At 37.3% G+C, this 26,887-nt stretch overlaps 1 protein-coding gene across 2 annotated transcripts in view; it reads right to left on the bottom strand.

The window, feature by feature from the left end:
- Positions 1-12,836: 12,836 nt before the first annotated feature.
- The window catches only part of VBP1 (VHL binding protein 1), a 66,485-nt gene continuing 52,434 nt past the window's right edge, over positions 12,837-26,887 (bottom strand). For both annotated transcript variants that reach the window (XM_072956494.1, XM_006218859.2), the window contains 4 exons: positions 19,839-19,905; positions 18,910-19,008; positions 15,937-16,075; positions 12,837-13,898 (listed from right to left, as the gene is read on the bottom strand). In XM_072956494.1, coding sequence (XP_072812595.1) covers positions 13,828-13,898; positions 15,937-16,075; positions 18,910-19,008; positions 19,839-19,905 — 376 coding nt within the window. In that variant the 3' untranslated portion in view covers positions 12,837-13,827. The remainder of the gene's footprint in view (positions 13,899-15,936; positions 16,076-18,909; positions 19,009-19,838; positions 19,906-26,887) is intronic.

Raw genomic sequence — 26,887 nt, 5'->3', positions numbered from 1 at the left:
ACGTAGTGATTTGGTATTTTTATAGACTATACTCCATCTTAAGTTATTACAAAATAATGGCTATAATTCCCTGTGCTGTACAATATATCCTTGTTGCTTATCTATTTTTACATAGTAGTTTGTATCTCTTAATCCCCTACCCTTATCTTGTCTCTCCCCTCTTCCCTCTCCCCGTTGGTAACCACTAGTTTGTTCTGTGTCTGTGAATCTGCTTCTTTTTTTGTTGTATTCACTAGTTTGTTGTATATTTTAGATTCCACATGTAAGTGATGTCATACAGTATTTGTCTTTCTCTGTTTGACTTATTTCACTTATCATAATACCCTCCAAGTCCATCCATGCTGTTGAAAATGGCATTATTTTGTTCTTTTTTATGGCTGAGTAGTATTCTATTGTATAAATATACCACATCTTCTTTATCCAGTCACCTGTTGATGGAAAGTTAGGTTGTTTCCATGTCTTGGCTGTCATAAATAGTGCTGCTATGAACATCAGGGTCTGTGTATGTTTTCAAATTTGTGTTTTTGTTTTCTTCAGAGAGATACCAAGTAGCTGATTACAACTGTTGTCTTCCTTGGAAAGTCTTCTTTCCCCAGACTAAATTGCCTAATAGTTTTTTCAAGTCCTACTATGGTGTACGTTTAGTGTCAGGATCACTTAGAGTGTGGAGCCCAGATTGGAATATATTTAGGGGATGGTTCAAAAAAAAAAGGCATATGTTTGATTCTGAGTCTGGGCATAGGTAGGCTGAGTTTATAGTCACAAGTGAATAAGGGAGGGAGGGAGGGAGGACCAACAATGCAACAGCATTTAACATGCACTCTATCCTCCTTAAAACACTCCTCAGAGCCTGATTAACTTTTCTTCAGTTATAGTAATTCTCTTGGTGGCCTCATTCAGTCCCATGGCTGTAAATAGCATCTGTAAAGCCAATGAGTCCTGAATTTGTATCTTCAGTTTGTCTCTTTCCCATGGACTCCAGACTTTTATAGCCAGCTGTCTACCTGACATCTCCATCTGAATGTCTACTAGGCATCAGAAATTTAACTTGTTGCACTGTCATTTGTTGCCTGAGCTATTCTTTCCTGTTCATCACATACACCCAGTGTGGTCACACCTCACACCTCAGGGCCTTTGTACTTGCTCTTCACTCAATGTGGAATTCTCTTTCTTGAGATATCTGCATGGATTTCTCCCTCATTTCTATCAAGTTCTGAAACCAACAGCTTCCAAAATCTGTAAGTAGCTTCCTGATCCTAGAGACAATGTGGCTCCGGAAGTTTTTCCTGATAGCTCAACACAGAGTCTCTTTAGTCTTCCCTGGGGAACAACAAAGTTTAGGGTGTACAAAAAAGGGAAAGCAAACTTAGAAGGAGAGAATGGAGGACCTGAAGAGTTCAGTTTCACAGGAAGGAATGGATAATACTATCACAGTGCAGCAGTGGGTTCAGAAAGACAGGGACTAAAGCATATCCATAGGATTTGAGGGAGCAGGAAGTCATGTGCGATCTTTGCCAATTCTTTTCTCACTCTCCATCCTCTTCTCCCCAGACAATCTCACCTACTCTCATGACTTTAGTTACTGTCTTTGCATTGCTGACTCCCAAATGACGGACTCAAGCCCGCTCTGTTGAGCATTATACCAACACAGCCAACTTCCTACTAAACACATCCACAAATTCCTCAAATTCGACATAGCTAGTGGGAAATCAACATTTATCAAAATGTGCTCCTTCAACCCCAGTCTTTCTTGGGGACTGACTTATGTATAGAATGTGGAGGTAGGGATAACAACTATTTTCTTCTAAATGGTTAGCTATTTACCCCACACTATCCATAGAATACTCCATCCTTTACTTCAATGATTAGAAATTCTACCCTTTTCAAATATTAAGTTGTCATATATATAATCTGTCTATTCCTGTCCTAACACTACATTGTTTTAGTTACGCTAATTCCTTAGTGTGTATTTATTATCTTTTTTTCCCTTCAAAATTTGTTGGATATTCTCATGCCGTATATTAGAATTTAAGAATAAATGTGTAAAAAAGAATAAAATGTGTCAAAATCTTAATCCATTCATAGGTTGAAAAAGCCAGACACAGAAAGAAAACAACTGCATAATCTCACTTATATGTGGAATCTGAAAACCTCAAATACATAGAAGCAGAGAGAGGGTAGAACGGTGGTTGCCCAGCAAAAGGAAGTGGGGGAAAAGGGAAGATGTTGGTAAAAGGTAACAAAGTTGTAGTTGGGTAAGATGAATAGGCTCTAGAGAGCTGTTGTACAGAATGTTGACTGTAGATAATAATACTGTATTGAAAGCTGGAAATTTACCAAGAGAGTAGATTTCAGATGCTGTCACCACATACACAAAAAAATGATAGCTACACGAGGAGATGGATATGTTAATTAACTTGACTGTAGTAATCATTTCACTATGTATATGTATATCAAATCATCATGTTGTACACCTTAAATGTATACAATTTTATTTGAAAAATAAAGTAAGAATAAATGTGTTGTTTCCCCTCAGGTAGGGTTAGGATTTTGATTACACTAATTTACTGACACTGATAGAATATGTCATTCCATTAGTTTAATCCTTTATGTCCGTCAGAAATTCTTATATTTCACTTATAAATTTTAGCTATTTTCTGTTTATTCCTAGATATTTTATAATATTTATATATCATAAATATAATGTTTCTATTTTATTTAAATGAGTTATTTTACTCATTACATGTTCTACTTGGTGACTGGAAACCCTTGGTGGGTTTATGTATGTTTACATCTTATAACTGGACACCTTACTAGACTCATTACTTTCATTTTTCAATTGATGTCTTCTGTTTTCTAGGTAGTCATCATGGTTTACAAATAATGATAGTTTTCTGTCTTCCGTTCTAATATTTATTCTTCTTTTCTTTTTTTTTTTTTTGTCTTCTTACATTAGCTAGAGCCTGGAGTAAAATGAATAACCACAGTAATGGTGGGCATCTTTGTCTTGTTCCTACTGGAAGCATTTTAACTTTAATTTATCTTTATTAGGTTATAGAACTTTTCACTGCATTACTATTTTACTAAGAACTTTGAAAAAGAATGTTGAGTTTTTCAAACATGTCTTTTTTGTATCCACTGAAATAATCAAGTGATTTTCTTCCCTTAACCTATTTTTTTGTTGTTTATTGACTTACAGTTTACAATGTTGTGTCAATTTCTGGTGTACAGCACAATTTTTCAGTCACAAATGAATATACATATAGTCATTTTCATACTCTTTTTTCCCGTGAGCTACCACAAGAACTTGTATATATTTCCTTGTGCTGTACAGTATAAACTTGTTTGTCTATTCTATATATACCTGTCAGTATCTACCAATCTCGAACTCCCAGTCTATCCCTTCCCACCCTCCTCCCCCTGGCAACCACAAGTTTGTACTCTGTTTCTGTTTTATATTTAAGTTCATTTGTCTTTTTTTTTTTAAAGATTCCACATATGAGTGATCTCATATGGTATTTTTCTTTCTCTTTCTGGCTTACTTCACTTAGAACGACATTCTCCGCGGACATCCATGTTGCTGCAAATGGCATTATGTTGTCATTTTTATGGCCAAATAGTATTCCATTGTATAAATATACCACTTCTTCTTTATCCAGTCACCTGTCAATGTACATTTAGTCTGTTTCCATTTCTTGGCTATTGTAAATAGTGCTTCTATGAACATTGGGGTGCAAGTGTCTTTTTGGAGTAGGGTTCCTTCTGGATATATGCCCAGGAGTGGGAAACACATTAGAAAACACCGACCTTTTGTCTGTTTCTTTAAAGTTTGACAGATTTCACTCATAAAAGCTTTTGGGTCCTGCATTTCTTATTTATTCTTTATTTTGTGAAACGGGGTGTAGATTTTTCACAATCCTTTCTACTTATTTCATGATTATGGTTAAACTATATTTTAAACCACAAGAGAGACTGCCTTGTTGTTCACATGTATCTGTTGCCCTTCCCTGGAATAGGATTATATCTCCCTCCTACCATATAGGCTTGACCATGTGACTGCCAATGTCCTAGCTAGAGGATCTCCATCAGCCTGGATTCCAGAGCAAAGTGGACATGAAGCAGAAGTACCCCAACCTGCAGTGGACATATGGCCACAGGGATTGAGAATGACTAACATAGCAACAGATAGTCCATCTAGATTAATATGTACATCCTTGTGAGTATATTTTGCTGATTTACATTTTCCTTGAAAGTTATCCTTTCCATCTAGATGTTCAAATGAATTGGTAAACAGTTGTGCTTAGTATAATTTTAAAATATCTGTACTGTTGGATAGAAACCTCTTATTTATGTGTTTCTGGTTTTCTTTTTATTATTCAGAGGAGTTATAGAGGTTTGTCTTTTTATCAGTATTTTGAAAGAACCAGTTCTGTTCTTGGTGTTATGAATTTTACTTTTTCTGCATAATTTTGTTATCAACATAAATGTATACTTTGTGTTTTTTCATGAGAGGGAATATTTCTGTGGTTCTTAATATGCCAAGTAATCTTTCATTGTATTCTGGATATTTTGAATATTACATGACTCTGGATCTTATTTAAATTCTAAGGCAAATATTGGTATTTTTGTTTTAGTAGGCAATTTATCTGGATGGGTCAAGGTCACATATTCCAACTTGGCCTCTGTGGGCTGTCCTTCCAATGTCAGTTTTCAAAACTTTTGCTGAGGCAAGGGGTTGAGGAGTAACAGACACACATTATTATATATAAACAGCAAGGACCTACTGTATAGCACAGGGAACTATATTCAATTTCTTTCACTTTGCTATATACCTTAAACTAACATTGTAAATCAACTACACTTCAATAAAAAATTAAAAACATTTTTTTTTTTTGCTGAGCCACTGGGATCTTTCCTGTGTTGGTGCACCACTCAGTGGACAGTCCAAACGCTGGGCAGTGGCTTATCGTTTTCTTCATTCTTCAAAGTAGTTGGTATGCTGATTGGGAGGAGTTCATAATCAATACTGTGTGGTCACTTTCCTGAAGTTCTCCCTCTCTTTCTGTCTCACTCCATTCCTTTACAGTTCCCTGGGGCTTTCCTTTTCTGTGCTCCAGCCAGAGGTCCCAACCAAGCTGAGACACTATTGACAGTAGAAGGGGGAGCTAAAAATAATAGGTGCTAGCTGCTCTACAACAGGTATAAAGCAGGGCTGTCCCTGGTAAACCATGGCATACACACCAGTTAAATACTAGTGGGAAAACATCAAAGAAGAGGGATAAGGACATGCGTTTGTATGTGATTTGCAGGGGGTGAGTCATTTCAAATATATATATGGCAGCCAGATGAAGCTTATTTATGAAGTTGTATTTGAGTGGAGACCTGACAGAGTCGAGGAGTGAGTCATGTAGATATCTATGGATTCCCGGGGAAGCACTTGCCAGGAAGAGAGAACAGCAAGCGGAAAAGTTCTGAGGGAGGAACAAAAGGAGTACATTCCAGAAACAGCAAAGAGACAGGTGTGCAACAGCAGAAGACACAAGGGGAAGAGCGGTAGGAGGTCAATGAAGAGAGAGCGGAAGCTGTTCCAGGTAAATGAACCTAGGCAGGGAGCAGGAGGGCTCTGTAGCCCATTGTAAGGACTTGGGCTTTGCTCCGAGTAAGATGAGAGACACGAGATTCGACTTACACTGTACCAGAATCTGTCTCCTCTGGCTTCTTTAGACAATGGACTGAAGAGAGACAAGGGTGGAAGCAGGGAGTCCACTGCAGGTGAGAGATGTTGGTGAGTTGGACCAGGGTTGCTACTGAGGTGGTAGTGAATCAGGATTTGCTGATGGACAGGTGTGAATATGAAATCAGAATATGTTGTATAACAGTGTGGGTAGACCTGGGTGGGGGAGAAGGAAAGGAGGACTTAGGTGTTAAACATGTTAAATTTGAGATGCCTATTAAGTTTCACACATGGAAAGAAATGTCAAGTAAGCAGTTGCATATGACAGTATGAAATTCTGAGGTCTAAAGGCCAAGCTGAAGTTAAAAATCTGGCCACCATCAGTGCAGAGACAGTATTCCAACATACTGACTGAAAAAAGATACACTGAGTTCTTAACCCTCAGTACCTGTGCACGTGACTTTGCTTGGAAATAGTTAGCAGATTGTAGTTAGTTGAAGTCATATTAGAGTAGGGTGGGCCTCTAACCCAATACAATTGGTATGCTTATTAAAAGGGGATATTTTATTTATTTATTTATTTATTTATTTATTTATTTATTTATTTATTTATTTATTTAAGGGGACATTGAGACATAAACATGCACACAGGGAGAAGGCCACGTGAGGAAGAGTGATGCTGCCACAAGCCAAGGAACTATCAGAAGCTGGGAGACAGGCCTGGAATAGATCCTTCCCTAGTGCCTTCAGAAATGTGCTCTGCGGACACCTAGATCTCAGAATCCTGCCTCCAGAACTGTAAAACAATACATTTCTGTTAAGACCTTCAGTTTGTGGTATGTTTTATAACTGCCCTGGCAAACTCATAGAGCAACAATAACAAGGCCTAAGGGAAGAAACAACAGTTCTGGGTCATATCACTCAAAACAGATGTAGTCATTGGCACCTGGGATATACCACATGTACTGCCCAGGCCGCAACCTGGCTGGCTGGAGGCTGCCCTGGGTTTGTTGAAAATGCTCCACACTGCCTGAAAATACTTACAAAGCTTCTAAAGTTTTGGTTAGGGCGGGGCTGGGTGGAGGCTAACCTGGAGGATGGGGCTGAGGCGGTGGGACAACCATGGAGGTAGGCACATGAGTCAGTGTGACCTGCCAGCAGACTGTCCCAGACTGGGGCTTGTACCCAGGAATAGGGCTCCCATTCAAAAATTTATTTTGTTGTATGGTTTTTTTTTTAGCTTTTGTTTTTGTCTTTTACTGAGGGACATAAATACTGGCAGATGGTGGGTAGATTGACATGGAGTGGAGCACATGTGGATTCCTCCCATTGCTTCCATCTTCTTGTCCAACGAGGAAGCAGGGGCACTGGCTGAGAGCAACAGCAGGTAAGGTGAGGAGTGAATGAGTGATTACCCACTGAAGACTTGCAGTCATGACTTTAAAGTGCTGGGAACTGGCAGAGCCAGACTGAACAAGACAGTGACTTAGCTAGGTCAGCACAGCAAAGCAGGATGAGGACAAGAGCATTAACGGTGTGTACAAGGAAGTGAATAGGACAGAGCAGTGAAAATCTGGGAGGGAACAAAATGGCTTGGGGCTGCAGTGACTGGTAAATGACAAGGTCTCAGCTGTCACTGGGATGGGGAAGAGGACAAGCTCATGGGATAGGAGGAGGTTGAACAGGAGGAGCAGTATTACCCCAAGGGAAGGGTCATCTGTAACCTTTATTGATGGAGGCAACAAAAGTTAGTTTGTCGGACATTGATTTTTATCCTTTTGAGGTCAGCATCAAGAGCTCGTATTTTCATCTGAATCCCCATTAATACCTATGGGATAGGTTTATTACTGTTCTCATTGTATTAAATTCTAAATAAACTAATTCTATGTTGAATAGGAGTGGTGATCCTGGAAGTCCTAGCCACAGCAGTCAGGCAAGAGAAAGAAATAAAAGGGATCCAAATTGGAAAAGAAGAGGTAAAAGTGCTGATGACATGTTACTATATATAGAAAACCCTAAAAGGTCCACAAAAAAGCTACTAGAGCTGATTGAAGAATTCAGCAAGGTAGCAGGTTACAAAATTAACGTTCAAAAATCAGTTGCATTTCTTTACACTAACAATAAATCAACAGAAAAAGAAAGTAAAGAAACAATCCCCTTTAAAATAGCACCCAAAGTAATAAAATATCTGGGAATAAATCTAACCAAGGAGGTGAAAGAATTATACACAGAAAACTATAAACCATTGATGAAGGAAATTAAAGAAGACTTTAAAAAATGGAAAGATATTCCATGCTCTTGGATTGGAAGAATCAATATTGTTAAAATGGTCACACTGCCCAAGGCAATCTACAGATTTAATGCAATCCCTATCCAATTACCCAGGGCATATTTCACAGAACTAGAACAAATCATAATAAAATTTATATGGAACCATCAAAGACCTAGAATTGCTAAAGCATTACTGAAGAGAAAGAAAGAGGCTGGAGGAATAACTCTCCCAGACTTCAGACAATACTATAGAGCTACAGTCATCAAGACAGCATGGTATTGGGACAAAAACGCACATATAGGCCAATGGAACAGAATAGAGAGCCCAGAAATGAACCCACAAACTTTTGGTCAACTCATCTTCAACAAAGGAGGCAAGAATATACAATGGAATAAAGACAGTCTCTTCAGCAAATGATGTTGGGAAAACTGGACAGCAGCATGTAAAACAATGAAGCTAGAACACTCCCTTACACCATATACAAAAATCAACTCAAAATGGATCAAAGACTTAAGCATAAGACAAGATACAATAAACCTCCTAGAGGAAAACATAGGCAAAACATTATCTGACATACATTCCAAAAATTTTCTCCTAGAAGAAATAAAAGCAAGAATAAACAAATGGGACCTAATGAAACTTACAAGCATCTGCACAGCAAAGGAAACCAGAAGTAAAACAAGAAGAAAACCTATGGAATGGGAGAAAATTTTTGCAAGTGAAACCGACAAAAGCTTGATCTCCAGAATATATAAGCAGCTCATACAACTCAATAAGAAAATAACAAGCAACCCAATCCAAAAATGGGCAGAAGACCTAAACAAGCAATTCTCCAGGGAAGACATACAAATGATTAATAGGCACATGAAAAAATACTCTATATCACTAATTATCAAAGAAATGCAAATCAAAACTACAATGAGGTATCACCTCACACCAGTCAGAATGGCCGTCATTCAAAAATCCAAAAATGACAAATGCTGGAGAGGCTGTGGAGAAAGCAGAACCCTCCTACACTGCTGGTGGGAATGCAGTTTGGTGCAGCCACTATGGAAAACAGTGTGGAGATTCCTCAAAAGACTAGGAATAGACTTACCATATGACACAGGAATCCCACTCCTGGGCTTGTATCCAGAAGGAAATCTACTTCAGGATGACACCTGCACCCCAATGTTCATAGCAGCACTATTTACAATAGCCAAGACATGGAAACAGCCTAAATGTCCATCAACAGGTGACTGGATAAAGAAGATGTGGTATATTTATACAATGGAATTCTATTCAGCCATAAAAACCGACAACATAATGCCATTTGCAGCAACATGGATGCTCCTGGAGAATGTCACTCTAAGTGAAGTAAGCCAGAAAGAGAAAAATACCATATGAGATCGCTCATATGTGGAATCTAAAAAACAAAAACAGAAACAAACAAACAAAAACAAAGCATAAATACAGGACAGAAATAGACTCACGGACAGAGAATACAGACTTGTGGTTACCAGGGGGGTGGAGGGTGGGAAGGGATAGAGTGGGGTTTTAAAATTGTACAATAGATAAACAAGATTACACTGTATAGCACAGGGAAATATACACAAAATGTTATGATAACTCACAGAGAAAAAAATGTGACAATGAGTGTGTATATGTCCATGAATGACTGAAAAATTGTGCTGAACACTGGAATTTGACACAACATTGTAAAATGATTATAAATCAACAAAAATTTTTAAAAAAACTATAATTCTAGCTCTGATTTTTTGACCTAAAAGTTTTTAAATAGTGTTTAATTTTGAAATGTTTCAGTTTTCTTCATTTAAACTGTTATTAATTCCTACTTTAGCTCACTTATGGTCAGAGGATGTGTCTCAGATGATTTGCCTGTAAGTGACTTGAATGCCTACTGCAAATTCCCTGGTGACCTGGTACTTTAGAACCCACAACACAAAAACATTAGCACCAGCATGAAAGATGTCAACAAGGGAGAGTTTATACTACTAGAAGGCCGCAAAATTGATTCTCCAAAACGTCCCATTGCCATGTCATCTGAAGTGTCTAAACATTCTTAAAAAATTTGTTACTCTGAAATACTTTACTTGTATTAATTACAATTCCATAAAAATATTTTCCAGGGTGGGAAAAAGGGAGCAGAGGGAGGCAGGTTAAGTGAATAAAAGTCATACTAAATAATGTTTATAAACATTTGGTTGGTGATTTCCATAATCAGTATTCAATATACTCCACCACTTTTAAGCACCTATTGGTATCTATTTGACATTATTCAGCAATCTGAATAATTTTGTCTCATGACCTATGAAGAGCCGTGCATGAACAGTTGCCCAGTACAAAGTCACTCTGACCACATTCCTTCCCTTTTTAAAACCCTTCCAAGCTTTGTTCTTATAATGTGTTTTAAAAATGCTCTTTGCTTTGGTCATTACTATGGGTGAACAGTTATCCCTACAGTTACTATCAAGATTTCTCCCAGAACCAGTTTGGGCCTCATCTACTTTCAGAAGTTCCTGGTGTAACCAACTTAATACCTATGAGACAGATGGAGGGTCAAGGACAAAGGACTGATAGGGAGCAGGGAGGAAGGGAAGGGGCCCCAGGTTTAGTCCCTCACTTGCCCGCCTCTGTATTGCTCTTCCTGCCATCTGTCCTCCAGGACAATATTTATTGTCTTGAACCACTCCTTCCCTAGGATAAAATTTCTTTCTCTAGGACCTTCTTTCTCTACATCTGACCTGCACAGCTTCTATCCAGAAAGCCAAGATCAGTCCTAGACCTTGGGCATCTCTCAGGTAGCAGAGGACCAAGGGAGAAGATGAGGACGACCACAGCCCATTTTTAACCGATCACCAGTGTAGGTGTTTCACTGTGACACCAAATAGATACTGAAAAGGTAGTCCCATTTGGCCCTTTAAAATACCTGAACTACTACTACCTTTTTTGCAGAGGCAGACATAAAACTTACCAGGATTATGCAAGGCCCAGCAGGCTGAATGAGAGCTGTTCAAAACCCACTTCTCCCTTGGATTAGCTTTCTAGTTTGTTCCCCTTGGAAATCTGATGAAGGTGGACTGTCAGCTGTGAGACAGGTGGGCCTGCTCTTGGTCAAATGCCCCAGGTGGTACCCTGTACCTGGTCTGGAAGGGCAGAAAGTCAACGTAAACACCTGCTAGAAGCCACAGCTCAGGGCTGCCTGCCGAGTGCACTGCATCTCTTGTTCCTGGGCCCTGGCCCTGGCCGGGACCAAGGCTACGCATGGTAGACTCTTACAAGAGGCAGTGGTATCTCATGGCTTCAAAGCCAGGGTGGCTCCTGCCTCCACCTGTATAGTCTGTGGGAACTGCTGCAAAAACTTCCACAGAACTGTGCCTAAAGCTGCCCCTGGCATGCTGTCCATGGTGTCTTGTCTGTCCTTTGTCCTTCAGAATAAACTGGTGTCAGACATGGCCTATCCAGGTCTTGAGAGTTTAAATGATAAGTTGAACCCAACACCAGCTACAATGACTGTTGCATATGCACTCGGCAGAGACAACACAATCCTATGTTACCACCAGATAGACACAAACATGGCTATGTATCGGATTAGAATCAACCAAGACAAACCTTTAAGAAATGGTTCAAGATCCTTAAAGGCATCACTGAGGTTTAGGGCAGAGAATAGGAAACATACAAAGAAAGGAAAGTACTCATCCATTAAGGGACTGGACTTAACATTTTTAGCAAACTTACTCATGAGTTATTTCTAAATAAAAGAGCAAGGTACCATGGTACAGAGGGAAGGCAATTTATCCGGGAACCAGATCTGGGTTTCACTCTGGCCATGTGGCCTTAGATAAGATCCTTCCGTCTGCAGCCATCAGTTTACTATAGTTTACTCATTAGAATACTACTGTGAAACCAGTCACGTTTATGTAACAGCACTACATAATAAGCAAATTCCATGTTAAGTAAAAAAAGGATAAAAATTATAAAGACAAAATTATTTCAATTATATTTTTAAAAAACATGCACAGAAAAAGAAATGGAAGCCACAGACATCAAGGGGGACTGTAAATGAAACTTAAATATTTTTTTTTCCCTGTTTTCTAAATTTTCTCAAATGAACATATTTTATAGTGGAAAAATAAATTTCAGTTGCATTTCCAACACCCTTGTTACTCACTATGACATTCTGTAATCAATCTTTTGCTCATTATCCTCTCTGGGCATACCATACTAAGATTAAGATTAACCCTGAAAATATCATCCCATATCAGGCTAGTTGTATTATCCTGAAAATGTAAACTGTTATAAGAGAATCTAGCAGAAGCAAGATTTAAATATCTTTTATTTAATTAACAGAGCTTAATTACTGTTTCTGACATACGTTGGGTATTTATGTATGTTTGTTGAATAATTAACGTAATTTTTACTCTTTAATTCATATCTCTAAAGAGCTATGTTTCTTCATATTGACTGGAATACCTAATTTTCATATTTAGATTTCCATGGACTTTAAGTTTTAAGACAAAATTAAGACCTTCTGAGCAAATCATTCTTGTCCTAATATTAACAGGGACATTTTGTATCAATATACTTACCATAATAAAGTTTGGGGAAAAGTAGGACTTAAAACATCTGAAGATACAAATTCCAAATTCTAAAATATGGGAATTTAAAATTATGAAAGAAAAACTAACTCAAGGAACTTTGGTATCTTTCAGATTTATCCTGTCAGTTGTTTGCTTATCTATATTCCTTCCAAAGGTATCTTTATGTTGCTTCTACAAACATAATAAGTTCTTGGGACATGCTATTTACATGTGCAAGTAAATAAACTTTACAAATATGTAAAAAGACCCATGTTAATTTTAGAAAGAATAACATGAAAAAAGGTGCTATGCCAGTTTTAACTTCACTGTTTTAATATCATGAAATACAAGTACAAAACATTGTACAAGTATACTCTGCTACATGGAGATGGAGTAATACATTTGTGTTCTCACCCGAATCCGTATTGCCCAGTGGTAGCCGCTGTGCCAGTGGCTTTCCACAGGGCTTTTCTACTACTCTTACGAAGTTTTATCAGGAATAAAAAAGCTTAGAACTCTTTTAAACCATTGCAGATTTATATTTATCTTAATATTCTTGTTCAGCTGCTTTGGGGAACTGTTAAGGAATACAAAATTGCCTTATGCAAGCGATTCGAGTAGGTAATTTTGTGATTTCACATTGGCCAAGATCTCCCTTATGCTGGCACTGCAGAGCCTCTGTGCACTTACATCAGCTTAGAAAAAAAGTGTTGTCGCAATAGCCCTCTTGTTGTTTAGGAAAGCAAATTACCATTTCCTGAAAAGCACAGAATGTTAGTTATTGGCTAAGCAATAATTCATGAAACTTCATTTACGTAAGACAAATAACAGCAACAGAGGACCGTAAAGACCCACGTGTACTAAAGAAAAACAAGTTCTCAAATATTCAAACTGTTTTTGCTACCTCTAAAGTGGTTTAATGACATCAAGTGAGAACACCAGCTAATAAAGAAAAAGTAAACTCTGTGAAACTGTCCAGACATCAGCTTTCATAACATACCTCACAGTTTTCAGCCATTTCAGGTAAGACTTTTCTTATGACAAACAAACAAAAAAATTATGAAAGCAGCATTTACTTTGTTGGAAATGTGAAAAAAATAAAAATACTGCTAATTTCATAAAATATTTGAAACTAATTTTGTTTTTATAAATAAATAAAGTGGTGTTTATCTTTTTTTAAAGTTTTAATTACCATTCTTGCTGTTAAAAATTATTTAAAGTTATGTCAACCTTTAAGGATAAACTTTGGGGTACTTAAAACAACATGTTTGGAAAACTGAACCACATTTTTTACTGCCAGGATTATGCTTTGTTCTTGGTCGAATCATCTTTGTTTCTTCTTTTTACATCCCAATTATAAACCCTGGCCATATCTGCAAGAATTGTCAAAGAAAATGCAAATACAATTCTAAAGATAACATATGCAATGCCTAACTATTCATTTACACAGTGAATCAAAAACGGCAATCACACAAAGTACTAGTGACAATATACCAAGAAAAGACTGAAACTAAATTCCACCAAAGCCAAGTCAAAGCCTGAAATCAGTCACTGCTTAGCATGTCTAGTCAACTATGGCGTTCTATCCGACAAACACAGGCCTTACAGTGTCAGCAGCTTTAAAGACAGCCCCTCATGCATAAAATTTCAAAGACTGTTCAAACCATGCCTTGACATGTAACACTTAAATTAGTACAATTTAATTATCAGTAATTTTATCTCTTACTCTGTTTAGTTTAACAGGACATTCACCCCACTTATTAAGCCATCTACATCTTTCCCTTTCCACAAGCACCATCCAGTACAGGCCTTCACACATCAACTATTTCTTTCATCACTGTACTAGTCATCTATATTTTCTCCAATCTTCTAAGAATTTTATTTATTTATTTTTCTCTGAATGAAGTCTCCACCTTACCAATCACATGCCAACCCTGCTCTAGGCCTCAAGTAGGCCTGCCTTCCCTCACCCGACCACTCAATACCTGTCATATTCTCCATGCTATGGAGAAAAGGGAGAAGTGCAGCCCCTACACTTGAAGAGCTCCCAGTCCAGCATGAAAAACAAAGTCCTACAAGCAAAGTGCTAAGCAAGCGCACAGTAACAACAAAACGCCCTGGCAGGATTAGAAAATATTCAGAAATGTTTCGCTGCTCGAGCTGAAATATGAAACATAAAAAGGAGTAACCAGGTAAGTAGGGGGAAATCATTCCAGGTAGGAGGAACAAAGTGTGGAAATGCAAACTACATGGCACATTTGAGGGGTGAGCAGGACAACTGACTGGGGTTACTTAGAACTCCGGGTGCACTGTGGGAGGGTGAGGACAGGAAGAAATCAGTGGCTTGAGGTAAAGCTGGCTGCAACCCCTCAGAGTGCCCATGTGCATACCTTACAAGTCACAAGGAACCAGGGAAGTACTATGACCAGAGGAATACACATAACACGCGTGACTCAGTAAATTCAGGGTGGAGATAGTGTGAATGACAGATGGGAGGAAAACAGACTAGAAAACTACCAAGTCCAGGTTCTGGAAGGCCAAAATGAGAGTCACAGCAATAGGCAGAGAGGTTTACAAGGGAAATCAGACAAGAGTCTGCTGATTAGTGGCTTTAGGTGACAAACAAGGAAGCAGTGAAGGTCTACTCCCAGGTTTCTGTCTTGGGTGACTGTGTGGTGCAAATGACTGTGACAGGAACCAGGAGGAGAGACAGGTCAGAGAGCAAAGGCCAAGAGCTGTGTTTCAACATGCCAGCCTTCCGCCTTGATGGGAATACCCATCCCCTGCCTCTTCTCTCCACTGATACAAATCCTACCCTGCCTTTAAAAACAGCCTAAGTTCTACCTTCTCAAAGCCTGCTCTGAACTAATTCCAGTTCATACCTATCTTTCTGTAACTTTAAAATTGCCTTGGTGTTCTGTACATGAAATGAACATACTTATATTTGCTATGAAATATGAAATATTTGTTACAAAATCATCATTTAGCTGGTTTACATGTACAGTTCTAAACAGCAAGACTTTGCCACTCTTTTTCTTTTTTGCACTGATTCCCTCACCATCCCATGCCCCATACAGCTTAGCACACTTGTAGGAACATAGGAGACCCTTAAAATAATGCTTGAGGAACTACTTACTTGACAAACTATTTGGAAGGAAAATGCTCATGTGTTAAATTGAATTTGCTCTTCCCATATTTTCATACTTCAAATTCAGATTAGTCTACCTACAAAGTTATTTAAGTACTAATATTAAGTATTAGTTCCAAATACATCATGTACTACTCTCATAAAATGTGCAACTTACCATTACTCTAAGAATAAGTACATTTTTCTCATTAAAGCAATGCATGTAAGAATGTTAAAAACATCTTTCTCCTTTCCTCCCTTTGCCTTTTTTTAACAAAGGATACTGACTTCTGTGGTAGTAAATTGATCTCGAAGAAAGTCCAGGTCTTCCTCAAGAGAATCAAGATTCTTTGTGGCAGTCGATAAATTCTTTTCCAACAAAGCCTGAGCCTCATCAATATCATATTCAAGCATTACATTAGCCTGGAGAGAGAGAACCATGATAGTCACTAAGCATTTACCTAGTACTTGATAGGTTAGAGTAGGGGTTGGCAAACTACAGTCCTTGCGCCAAATCCAGCTGGCCGCCTCTGTCATAAGTTTTATTGAAACCCAGCTATTTTTTATTCGCTTAGACTTTCACACCACAGTGGCAGAGTTAAATACTATTTGTGACAGAGACCATGTGGTCTGCAAAGCCAAAAATATTTACTCTGCCCTTTTACAGAAAGTTTATTGACTCATGAGTTAGAGTGTTCTTTACATATATTATATCATTTACTCCTCATAACAACCCTGTGAGGCAAGTTATCTGCTTTACAGTTAAGAACAGAGGCTCAGAGAATGTGACAATGAATGTATGTATGTTCATGTATAACTGAAAAATTGTGCCCTACACTGGAATTTGGCACATTGTAAAATGACTATAACTCAAAAAATGTTTAAAAACAAAACAAAACAAAAAAGAACAGAGGCTTAGAAGTCAGGTGACCTATGCTTGCATAGACAGTAAATAAATGGAAGAATGAGGATAAGAACCACTATGCTTAACATGGATGCTCCTGGAGAATGTAATTCTAAGTGAAGTAAGCCAGAAAGAGAAAAATACCATATGAGATAACTCATAGGTGGAATCTAAAAAATAAATAAATAAATAAATACAAAACAGAAACAGACTCATAGACATAGAATACAAACTTGTGGTTGCTAAGGGGGCAGAGGGTGGGAAGGGATAGACTGGGATTTCAAAATTGTAGATACTGACAGGCGTATGTAGAATAGATAAACAAGATTATACTCTATAGCACAGGGGAATATATACAAGATCTTGTGGTAGCTTACTGAGAAAAAAATATGACAATGAATATATGTATGTGCATGTATAACCGAAAAATTGTGCTCTACACTGGAATTTGATACAACATTGTAAAATGACTGTAACTCAATAAAAAATGTTAAAAAAAACCCCACTATGTTTAGTTACCAGATCCTATCTTTCTACTACCTCCATCATGACACTAACTAGTATTACATTTCAATAAACTTTAAAAGTTGTTTCTGAGCTTAAGATACAATAACTTAAAAGTTTTCAAAGACATATATATTACCTATATTTAATCCATTAAGAAAAGCAGCTAACTTTTACTGTCTCCTTCTCATTTCCAACAGATGGTAGGGGCAAAGGCAAAGTTACTGACTTACCACTTTCATCATCTGACAGATGGAATTTAAAAATTACTCAAATGATTGTCATAAGGATTAAATGAGACAACATGAAAATATTTGGCAAAAAGTAGGTGCTACATAGATACTTACTGACTGAATATGCCAATCTATGATAATTAGAAAACTGCATAAAAATTCAGGGACAAAAATATTCAATGAAAAGCAAATGCCTCTCCAAACCCATACCCACAATATCATTTCTCAATCAATTACTGTTGTCTCTTATAACCTTTTTTTTTTTCAGAAAATGCCTACACTTTGCCTACTTTAATAAGAAAAAATGGAATACATTTAAAAACACTTCATTCACATCAAAAACCATCAGTATCAGGCATTCATTTGGGAAGTACCCTGTGCCAAGTATTTCTCCCAAGCTGATTCACTCCTCAAATACTGCCTTATCAGCTTCTCCACTTGACGGTGTAATAGGAACCTCAACACTGACGTGCCCAAAACACAACTCCAAGTCACCGTGAAAACCTGTTTGTCCTTTGCCTGTGATTTGAGTTACAAATATTTTTTTCTATTCATTGCCTTTGACTTTGCTTATGGTTTCTGAGTTTTGTGGCCTAAAAAACTATCCTTATTCCAGGGTTACAAAATGAGTTATCTATGACTTGGCCTAGAACTTTGATAGTGTCAGTATTTCATGTAAGTATGTGATCTATTTGGAATTCATCCTCCTGTAAGGTGGGCTCCAGCTGCAGTTCTTACCAGAGAGCTCCCGGTTGTTCCAGTCTAGTTTATGGAATTATCTTATTCACACTTGTTGATGGAATGTGAGCCGAGGGAAAGCGAAACCAAGGAGGATAACCCCCAGGATTTGAGCCATTGGGTGGATAACTGTTCCATTTACAGAACCAAAACTAAACAAGTATGGGAATAATGGTGGCAGAATTAATAAAAACTCTGAAAATATTACAGCTAACAAAAAGCAGGAGAAGGAACTAAGGGATAGAGAAGCGAGTGCCTCTCAGGGATGATCCTACAGGACAGGAGGGAGAGCTTCGAGTAGTACTGACTTGCTACTTTGTATGGGAACTTGCCTGAGACAACAAGATGGATGGACAGCTAGCTGGACAGTCAGGAGTGACTCGGCTGGTTGGTCAGGGGACTGAGAGGAGTAAAGTAGGAAGAAATCACAGACAAGGTCTATGAAATCATCAAAATTGAAATACATGATTTAAAAAATGTATTCTAACCTCAAGTTTTTTGTAATAATCTTTTCTCCCTTTAGAGAGAAGCTTCTGGAACTAACAAACTCTTACGGTGAAGAAACATTTATCTGAGGTTCAACAGTACTTTCTATTTTACATGTATTGCTCTTCCTTCTGTTACATTTAAGAGAGGAAGCATTAGCTGGAGGGGAAGTAGGGTTGTGATCAGTTTTGTTTTGAGTGGGACAGACTTGAGCATGTTTCTGCAGTAATCTTCATCACACTCCTGATCCCCACTGGACACCACCCCCTCATTCCTTCCACAGTCAAGGGAGATGAGAACTTTACACAGCTCAAACAATACCACTGTGCAAGGGAAAACATCCTGGTTTACAAATGTCAGCCAAGGAAGCTGCGGCTACTACACTTACTTACCCCCAACCACAGACACACTTTATCAGTAGGAGGAACTGAAGCTTTGCAATACAAGTTATCTGCCAGTAAGAATCTGGTCTCCAGTGAATTAGTGGATTCCTTCAAAAGAAATGACAGTACTGTAAACAGTCCATTTTAACATCAACATTATAAAGGAGATCACAGAGCTGAATCTAAGCCATTTAAAACAGTAACATCATGCAGACTAAACACAGTGGTAAAAGAAATGAATGCTAGAGCCAGACAGCTGGGCATGGAGGGCGTGGACTCTGGCTCAGCTACTTACTACGTGTGTGCACGTGCACACACACACATCCAACAGTATCTGGCACAGAGTAAGCACTGTTCAAGAAACATCTAGTACTAATTATTGCTTCATCAGTGCTTCATGCTCAACTAACCAGTTTTCTGAAGTTTCCTACAAAGTTCAGGACAGAAAAAATGTACTAGAAATGTAGTTATTTTACCAACCTATAAATCATATATATACATGTACACATAATCTTGTAAATACAATATGCTTAGGAAATTTAATCTTTACAGCCTGCTTTTATTTAATAAATACTGGATTAAGACTAAAAAGATTCTCAAATCCAGTTTTCCCAGCAACTAGCTATATGACACTGGTCAAGTGTAACCTCTTTGCAAAGTTTCCTCGACTGTGAAATGAGAACCCAACATATAATTTCTAAGATTCTTTCTAGCTCTGTAAGTCTTGGACTCACTCCTTATTCTGAGAGAACAACAGCAACAACAAAAACTGACTTTTGGCGGAAAGGCACATGTATTACAGAAGCACAGTGTCTGTAACCTCAAGACATGTGCTCAAGAAGGCAGACTGGATCTCCCAGCACAGTTCAAATACCAAAGAGCACGTCTCTGCTGAAATATCCTGGTTTGCTCATATTTACAAACAAAAATGCACTTACTTTTTTCTTCTGCATGTATTTTAGAATTTCTAAAGTCTGCTTAATTTCAGGAATCTGACTTTTTAGCCTGTGAATAAGAAAAAGGTTAGCTTAATATTTCTGCCACCAAGACACAGTCTTACTAGCTTTGCATTTTCTGTTGATATGTTTTGAGGGCAATTTATACATATGAAATCTTTAAGATATTTAATAAATTTTGTTTATTAAAATATCTATCCCAGACATAAATATTTACTAAAATATTTAGATATAATAGCAAATATTTATGGAATGCCTACTGTGTACCAAAGCCCTGTTCTACGTGTCAAACACCACAGAAAATCATATTCCACATAGGTGATTCAGAAGTTCTGCATCTGATTAGAATTGGATTTTAAATAGACTAATTTAAAAATAACATGCATTCAAATATATTCTAAATTGGAAACCACTGGAAACCACCAACTCTGTCAGGCGTGATGAGACTGACTGGACTTAACAGGTAAGTTATATAATAGCTACTAGCCTGGAATAACTGGACATCCACACATAAAAAATTACTCTAGACACAGACTTTACACATTTCACAAAACTTAAGATGAATCATACCTAAATATGTACAATGTAAAACTATAAAGTTTCCAGAAGATAACACATGAGAAAACCTAGATGACCTTGGGTATGGTAAAGACTTTTCAGATGCAACACCAAAGACACAATCCATGAAAGTAATGACATGCTAGACTTTATTAAAATTAACAACTTCTGTTCTGCCAAAGACCCTGTCAAGAGAATAAACAGACAAGGTACAGACTGGAAGAAAATATCTGCAAAAGACACATCTGATAAAGGGCTGGTATCCAAAATACACAAAAAACTCTCAAAACTCAACAATAAAACAGACAACTGGATTTTTCAAATGTACTAAAGACCTTACTTAACAGACCCCTCACTAAAGAAGATACACAGGAGGCAAATAAGCACATGAAAAGATGCTCCAAGGAGACCGAAAGTGGAGTCTTCCCAGCATTTCAAATATCTGCTTAGAAACAGCATGCGATAAAAAGGAACCTTATTAATACACTGGTGTTCTTCACTTCATTACATGAACAGCCACAGGAAAACTAAAGGAAATGTCTTCATTATTCTGACTGTAAATTCTCTGTCATGTGATAATGGAATATGGGATGCTACATATATTATATACTTATATATATGTAAGACTTAAAGAAATGGAACGATATCACATGTTCTTGAGTTGGAAGAATTAATATTGTTAAAATGGCCATACTACCCGATGCAATCTACAGATTTAATGTCATCCCTATCAAAATACCCATGACATTTTCCACAGAACTAGAACAAATAATCCTAAAATTTATACGGAATCAATAAAAACCCAGGATTGCCAAAGAACACTGAAGAAAAAGAATGAAGCAGGAGGAATAACCCTCTCATACTTCAGACAATATTACAGAGCTACAGTAATCAAAACAGCATGGTATTGGCACAAAAATAGACATATGGATCAATGGAACAAAATAGAGAGCCCAGAAATAAATCCAAAGGCCTATGGCCAATTAATCTTCAACAAAGAAGGCAAGAATATACAATGGAGTAAAGACAGTCTCTTCAGCAAGTAATGTTGGGAAAACTGGACAGCTGCATATAAATCAATGAAGTTAGAACACTCCCTCACACCCTATACACAAATAAACTCAAAATGGCTTAAAGACTTAAATATAAAATATGATACCATAAAACTCCTAGAAGAAAACATGGGCAAAACATTCTTTGACATAAATCTTAGCAACGTTCTAGAGCAGTCTACCAGGCAATGGAAATAAGAGCAAAAATAAACAAATGGGACCTAATTAAACTCATAAGCTTTTGCATAGCAAAGGAAACCATAAGCAAAACAACAAACTATGGAATGGAAGAAAATATTTGCAAATGATGCGACTGACAAAGGCTTTATTTCCAGAATATATAAACAGCTCATACAACTTAATAACAAAAAAAAACAACCCAATCCAAAAATGCATAGAAGACCTAAACAAGCATTTCTCCAATGAAGACGTACGAAGGCCAATAAACATATGAAAAAATGCTCAATATCACTAATTATCAGAGAAATGCAAATTAAAACTACAAGGTATCACCTCACCCCAGTCAGGATGGCCATCATTCAAAAGTCTAGAAATGATAAACCCTAGAGAGGGTGTGGAGAAAAAGGAATCTTCCTACACTGTTGGTGGGAATGTAGTTTGGTGCAGCCATTATGGAAAACAGTATGGAGATTCCTCAAAAAACTAAAAACAGACTTACCATATGATCCGGCAATCCCACCTCTGGGTATATACCCAGAGGGAACTCTAATTTGAAAAGATACATGCACCCCAATGTTCATGGCAGCATTATATACAACAGCCAAGACATGGAAACAACCTAAATGTCCATCGACAGATGACTGGATAAAGAAGATGTGGTATACTTATACAATGGAATACTACTCAGCCATTAAAAGAAAATAATGCCATTTGCAGCAACATGGATGGACCTAGAGACCATTATTCTAAGTGAAGTAAACCAGAAAGAGAAAGAGAAACACCATATGATATCACTCATATGTGGAATCTGAAAAAAAAAAAAGGACATTATGAATTCATCTACAAAACAGAAAGACTTACAGACTTAGTAAATAATCTTAAGGTTACTGGGGAAAGGGCATGGGAGGGGATAAATTTGGGAGTTTGAGATTTACAAATGTTAGCCATTATTTATAAAAATAGATTTTAAAAATGTTTCTTTTGTATAGCACATGGAACTATGTTCAATATCTTATAATAAACATTAATGGAAAAAATATGAAAATGAATCTATGTATGTATATGCATGACTGGGACATTGTGCTATACACCAGAGATTGACACATTGTAACTGAGTGTACTTCAATTAAAAAAAAAATGAGTTATCAAGCCATTAAAAGACATGGAGGAAACTTCAATGCATATTACTAAGTGAAAGAAGCCAATCCGAAAAGGCTACGTACGATATGATTCCAAGTATAAGACATTCTGGAAAAGACAAAACTATGGAGACAGTAAAAGGATCAGCGGTTGTCAGGTTAGGGGGAAGGGAGGGATGAATACGTGGAGCACAGAGAATTGTTAGGTCAGTGAAACTACTCTGTTTGATACTGTAATAGTCGACACATGATATCGTCCATTTGTCCAAACCCGCAGAATGCATAACACCCAGAGTGAACACTAATGTAAACTACGGACTTTAGTTAATAATAACACATCAATATCGGCCCATCAACTGTAACAAATGCCCCACTCTGGTGGAGGGTGTTGGTAACGGGGGAGGCTGTGCATGTGTGGGGGCTGGAGGTAGGTGGGAAATCTATGTACCTTCTGCTCAACTTTGCTATGAAACTAAAACTTCCCTAAAAATAAAGCCTATTAGAAATAATTTTTTAAAAACTACTAGCAACTGATTCTCAAATGAAATGAATCTCACTGACAAGAAAATAAAGAGATAAAATATGCTGAAAACACTCAGAGAGGAAAGAATAAAACTTTTAAGCTTTTTTTTTGACAATTAGAAGCTACCCAAGGCTTTAACGTGTTCTGCGTGGAAAAAAGTGCAAAATAGTTCTGGGGTTCCTGTCAAATCACAATGTAATTTGTAACAAAACAGACTAAGGATACAAAAAGAAAGGTGTGGTTCTTTAAGAATACATTTAACTAAGTATTATTGGAGATCAGCATGTAAACAAAGTTTAAATATGATAATGAAAATATACTTACTGAATCATATAAAGGAAGTCACAGCACGTGTGAAAGAGGCTGGCATGGCAAACTTTGTTACACCCTGTGCTACTGACTTGGCAAGAAATGTGTTAGATGAGCCTGATGCTTAAAAAAAATAGTATCACTATCTAGTAAAATAGCCTAATGAATAATCTAGAAACACACATTTAGCATTGATTTTTTTAACTTAGTTTGAAGGCTAATGTTCTATGAACTCTTTACAATTCAACATAGATGCTGTAGATCTCTCCATTCTGCTTATTTTTGTATATGCTGATATAGGTAAATGCTACAAAGATGTACATTTATTCATTTGTAAAATATCTGATACACATACAACATAAGTATGTTCAAATCAAGTTTTTTTGGTCATGTAAATGATTTCTATGATATATTTTTACACGTATCACATGTAATAGATAAGCTAGGAAGCATATCAATGAATCAAGCAGCTAAATCCCATTCGACTTAGGAACCACATCACCAAGGCCACTATGCATGTCTGAGAAATACACCCCTCCCCACCATGCTCTGTCCCAAAAGACAGCAGCTCTCCAGAACTGTGTGTTTACAGTCCCTTTTTTACCTTTTCAAATACTTCATCACATCTATGTGTATCCCTAAACAATTTATTCTTTGCGGGTTTCTCAGCTTAATACAAGCAGTCTCTTGTACATGTTTTTCTGGGGTTTGCTTTATAACTCAATTAGGTTCCTAAGATTTGTTCATTTATTTTCACTGCTGTGTAACATCCAATTACAAACATAACACAACTTGTTTTTCCACTGTCCTGTCAATGGACACTTGGTTTAGTTCTAGGTCTTTGTTATTATATGAACAATGGAAATCTCTAGGTCCTGGGAGTGCAAAGGGCAGTGAGAGGGGAGGCAGCAGCTTAGAAGTGAAGTGGATCAAGTCCTCAAAAGGGGAGTTTAAGGTTAAAAGGAAACTTTCCAGGTGTTATTCCTCCCCGTAAAATGCCCTGTGTGAATTGCATTACCTACCCTATCACTGCTAAAGGGCAGAAAGCCAGTAGAACTGGCCAGAGTCAGGGAGAAGGTAAGGCTGAGGAGCTGAGAAGACAAGTTCCCAGCAGTTCCTCTCTCTCCACTTCCACTCCTAGGGGAGATGATAAAGACAGAGAAACAGAAAGAATCTCCCAGAGGCCAAGTTGTCTGGCTGGGGAGAAGGAGCATTTGTTCAATGGCTGTGCCACAGACTGAATAGCAGCAGCATTCTTCCTAACCCTACCCACAGGAAGGGACTTAAATTATTCCCACTCCCACATACATTACTGGCCAAAGTAACTTGATATCCCTGAGCTGACAGGCACAATAATCTGATCAACTCAACTACAAAATTAAATAAAGACAATAAACTCAACAACTTCTACAAGATGAAACAAAATTAAATAGTAAAAGATTATACAAAAAAAGATTATACACACAACATTGTAAACTGACTATACTACAATAAGAAAAGAGAAATGGAAAAAAGATTATACAGTGAGTATTAAAAATACCTCTAAGAGAAAAGAGGATATTGGTAATCTGAAGAAAAAACAAGTAGCTGTAAGAAGAGCCAACCAAAAATGATGTAGAGATCCCAGGAACTGTAAGATAACTGAAAGATGGCAGCTTATTAATAAATAAAAAATACATAACTAAATTAGAATATCATCATTCTGCAACTCATAATTAATGGATCTAGGCATTGAGTATCATAGTAAGAGACAATTAGATACTATCTGCGTCTTAATGGAAAAACAATACACAAATCTATGAAGCAGTGTTGCCAAAAACAAAAGAAAGAAAAGAAAACCTATGACCAAGACTACAGATCAAATTATCACTTTACTGTAAACAGAAAGTACAAAGACACGTGCCTGAAAACCCACAACTGCTTTGAAATTTAGCAACACACTTCTGAATAATCCAGATTATAGATCTAAATGTGAAACAAAAAACAATAAAGCTTTGAGAATACAATGTTAAGAAATATCTTCATGAACATGGTATATTTCTTAAACATGATAAAAAAGTACTAACCATTAAGGAAAAAGATTGTTAAATCAGATTATATTAAAATTAAATGGTGCTGGGTCAAACAGCATGTCCACAGTGTATCCATTAAAAAAAAGGAAGAAATTGGAAGCCTACCATACACCATACATAAAAATAAATTTCTGATGGATTAAGAAGTTAGATGCGAAAAGGAAAATTTTAAGACTTTTAGAAGAAAACAAAGGTTTTGTCTTTTTGAACATGAAATACAAAATTGGCTTTCTTAAGCAATACACAAAAAGCACTATGAAGAGAAATTTTGACTGAAAACATTTAAATTAAGAACTACTTATCAACAGAAACCATAACAGGGGGAGGCTATAGCTCAACTGGCAGAGCATGTGCTTAGTGTGCATGAAGTCCTGGGTTCAATCCCCAGTACCTCCTCTAAAAATAAATAAATGTAATTACCTCCCCTCCCCAGGCCAAAATAAAATAAATAATACAATAATGAACAAATAAAAAATATAAAAAAGAAATCATAAGGAAAAAAGACAAATTACAAAAGAAAAATTTCTCACACATATAATCTAAATGCATTAGTGTCCAATATATAAAGAATTCCTACAAATAAAAAGACAACCAAGCCACTATTAAAATGGATAAAATTCTTCAAAAATGTTTTTTGTATTCACTGCGTCCAATTTTATCATTCTTTTCTGAATCACTGGACCAACACTGTTCCCATTCAGAATATCAATGTCTTCCACTTAACTAAGTCCAAGTCCATTCTCAGCCCTTATCCCACTTGGGCGAGCCATCAGCATCATCAGACAGGGGTGATCATTCCCTCCTCCAGGACATATATTTTTTTAGCTGGGTTTCCAGAAACCCATGATCTCCTGGCTTTCCTGACCTCACTGAAAGCTTCTTTTCAGTCTTTTTTGGTAGTTATTCCTCTTCTTCCTGTCGCAATGCCTAGATCTTTGATCTTCTCTCTTGATAATGAAGCTCACTTCAGTCCTCTGACTTTAAATGACTTCCAAATTTTTATCTCCAGCCCAGATTGCTCCCAAAATTCAGACTCATATATTTAATCACCTACTTACATCTCCACCTGGATGCCCAAAAGGCATCTTAAATGTGTCCAGAATTGAACTGCTCCTGATCTTCCCCCAAACCTGCTCCACCCAGTCTTCTCAGGTGATGGTAACTCTCCTTCCCAGTTGCTCAGACCTGGGAGCCATCC

Source organism: Vicugna pacos, chromosome X (assembly GCF_048564905.1).
Source record: "Vicugna pacos chromosome X, VicPac4, whole genome shotgun sequence".
Classification (NCBI taxonomy): domain Eukaryota; kingdom Metazoa; phylum Chordata; class Mammalia; order Artiodactyla; family Camelidae; genus Vicugna; species Vicugna pacos.
This window is presented reverse-complemented; position numbering and strand designations above follow the sequence as displayed.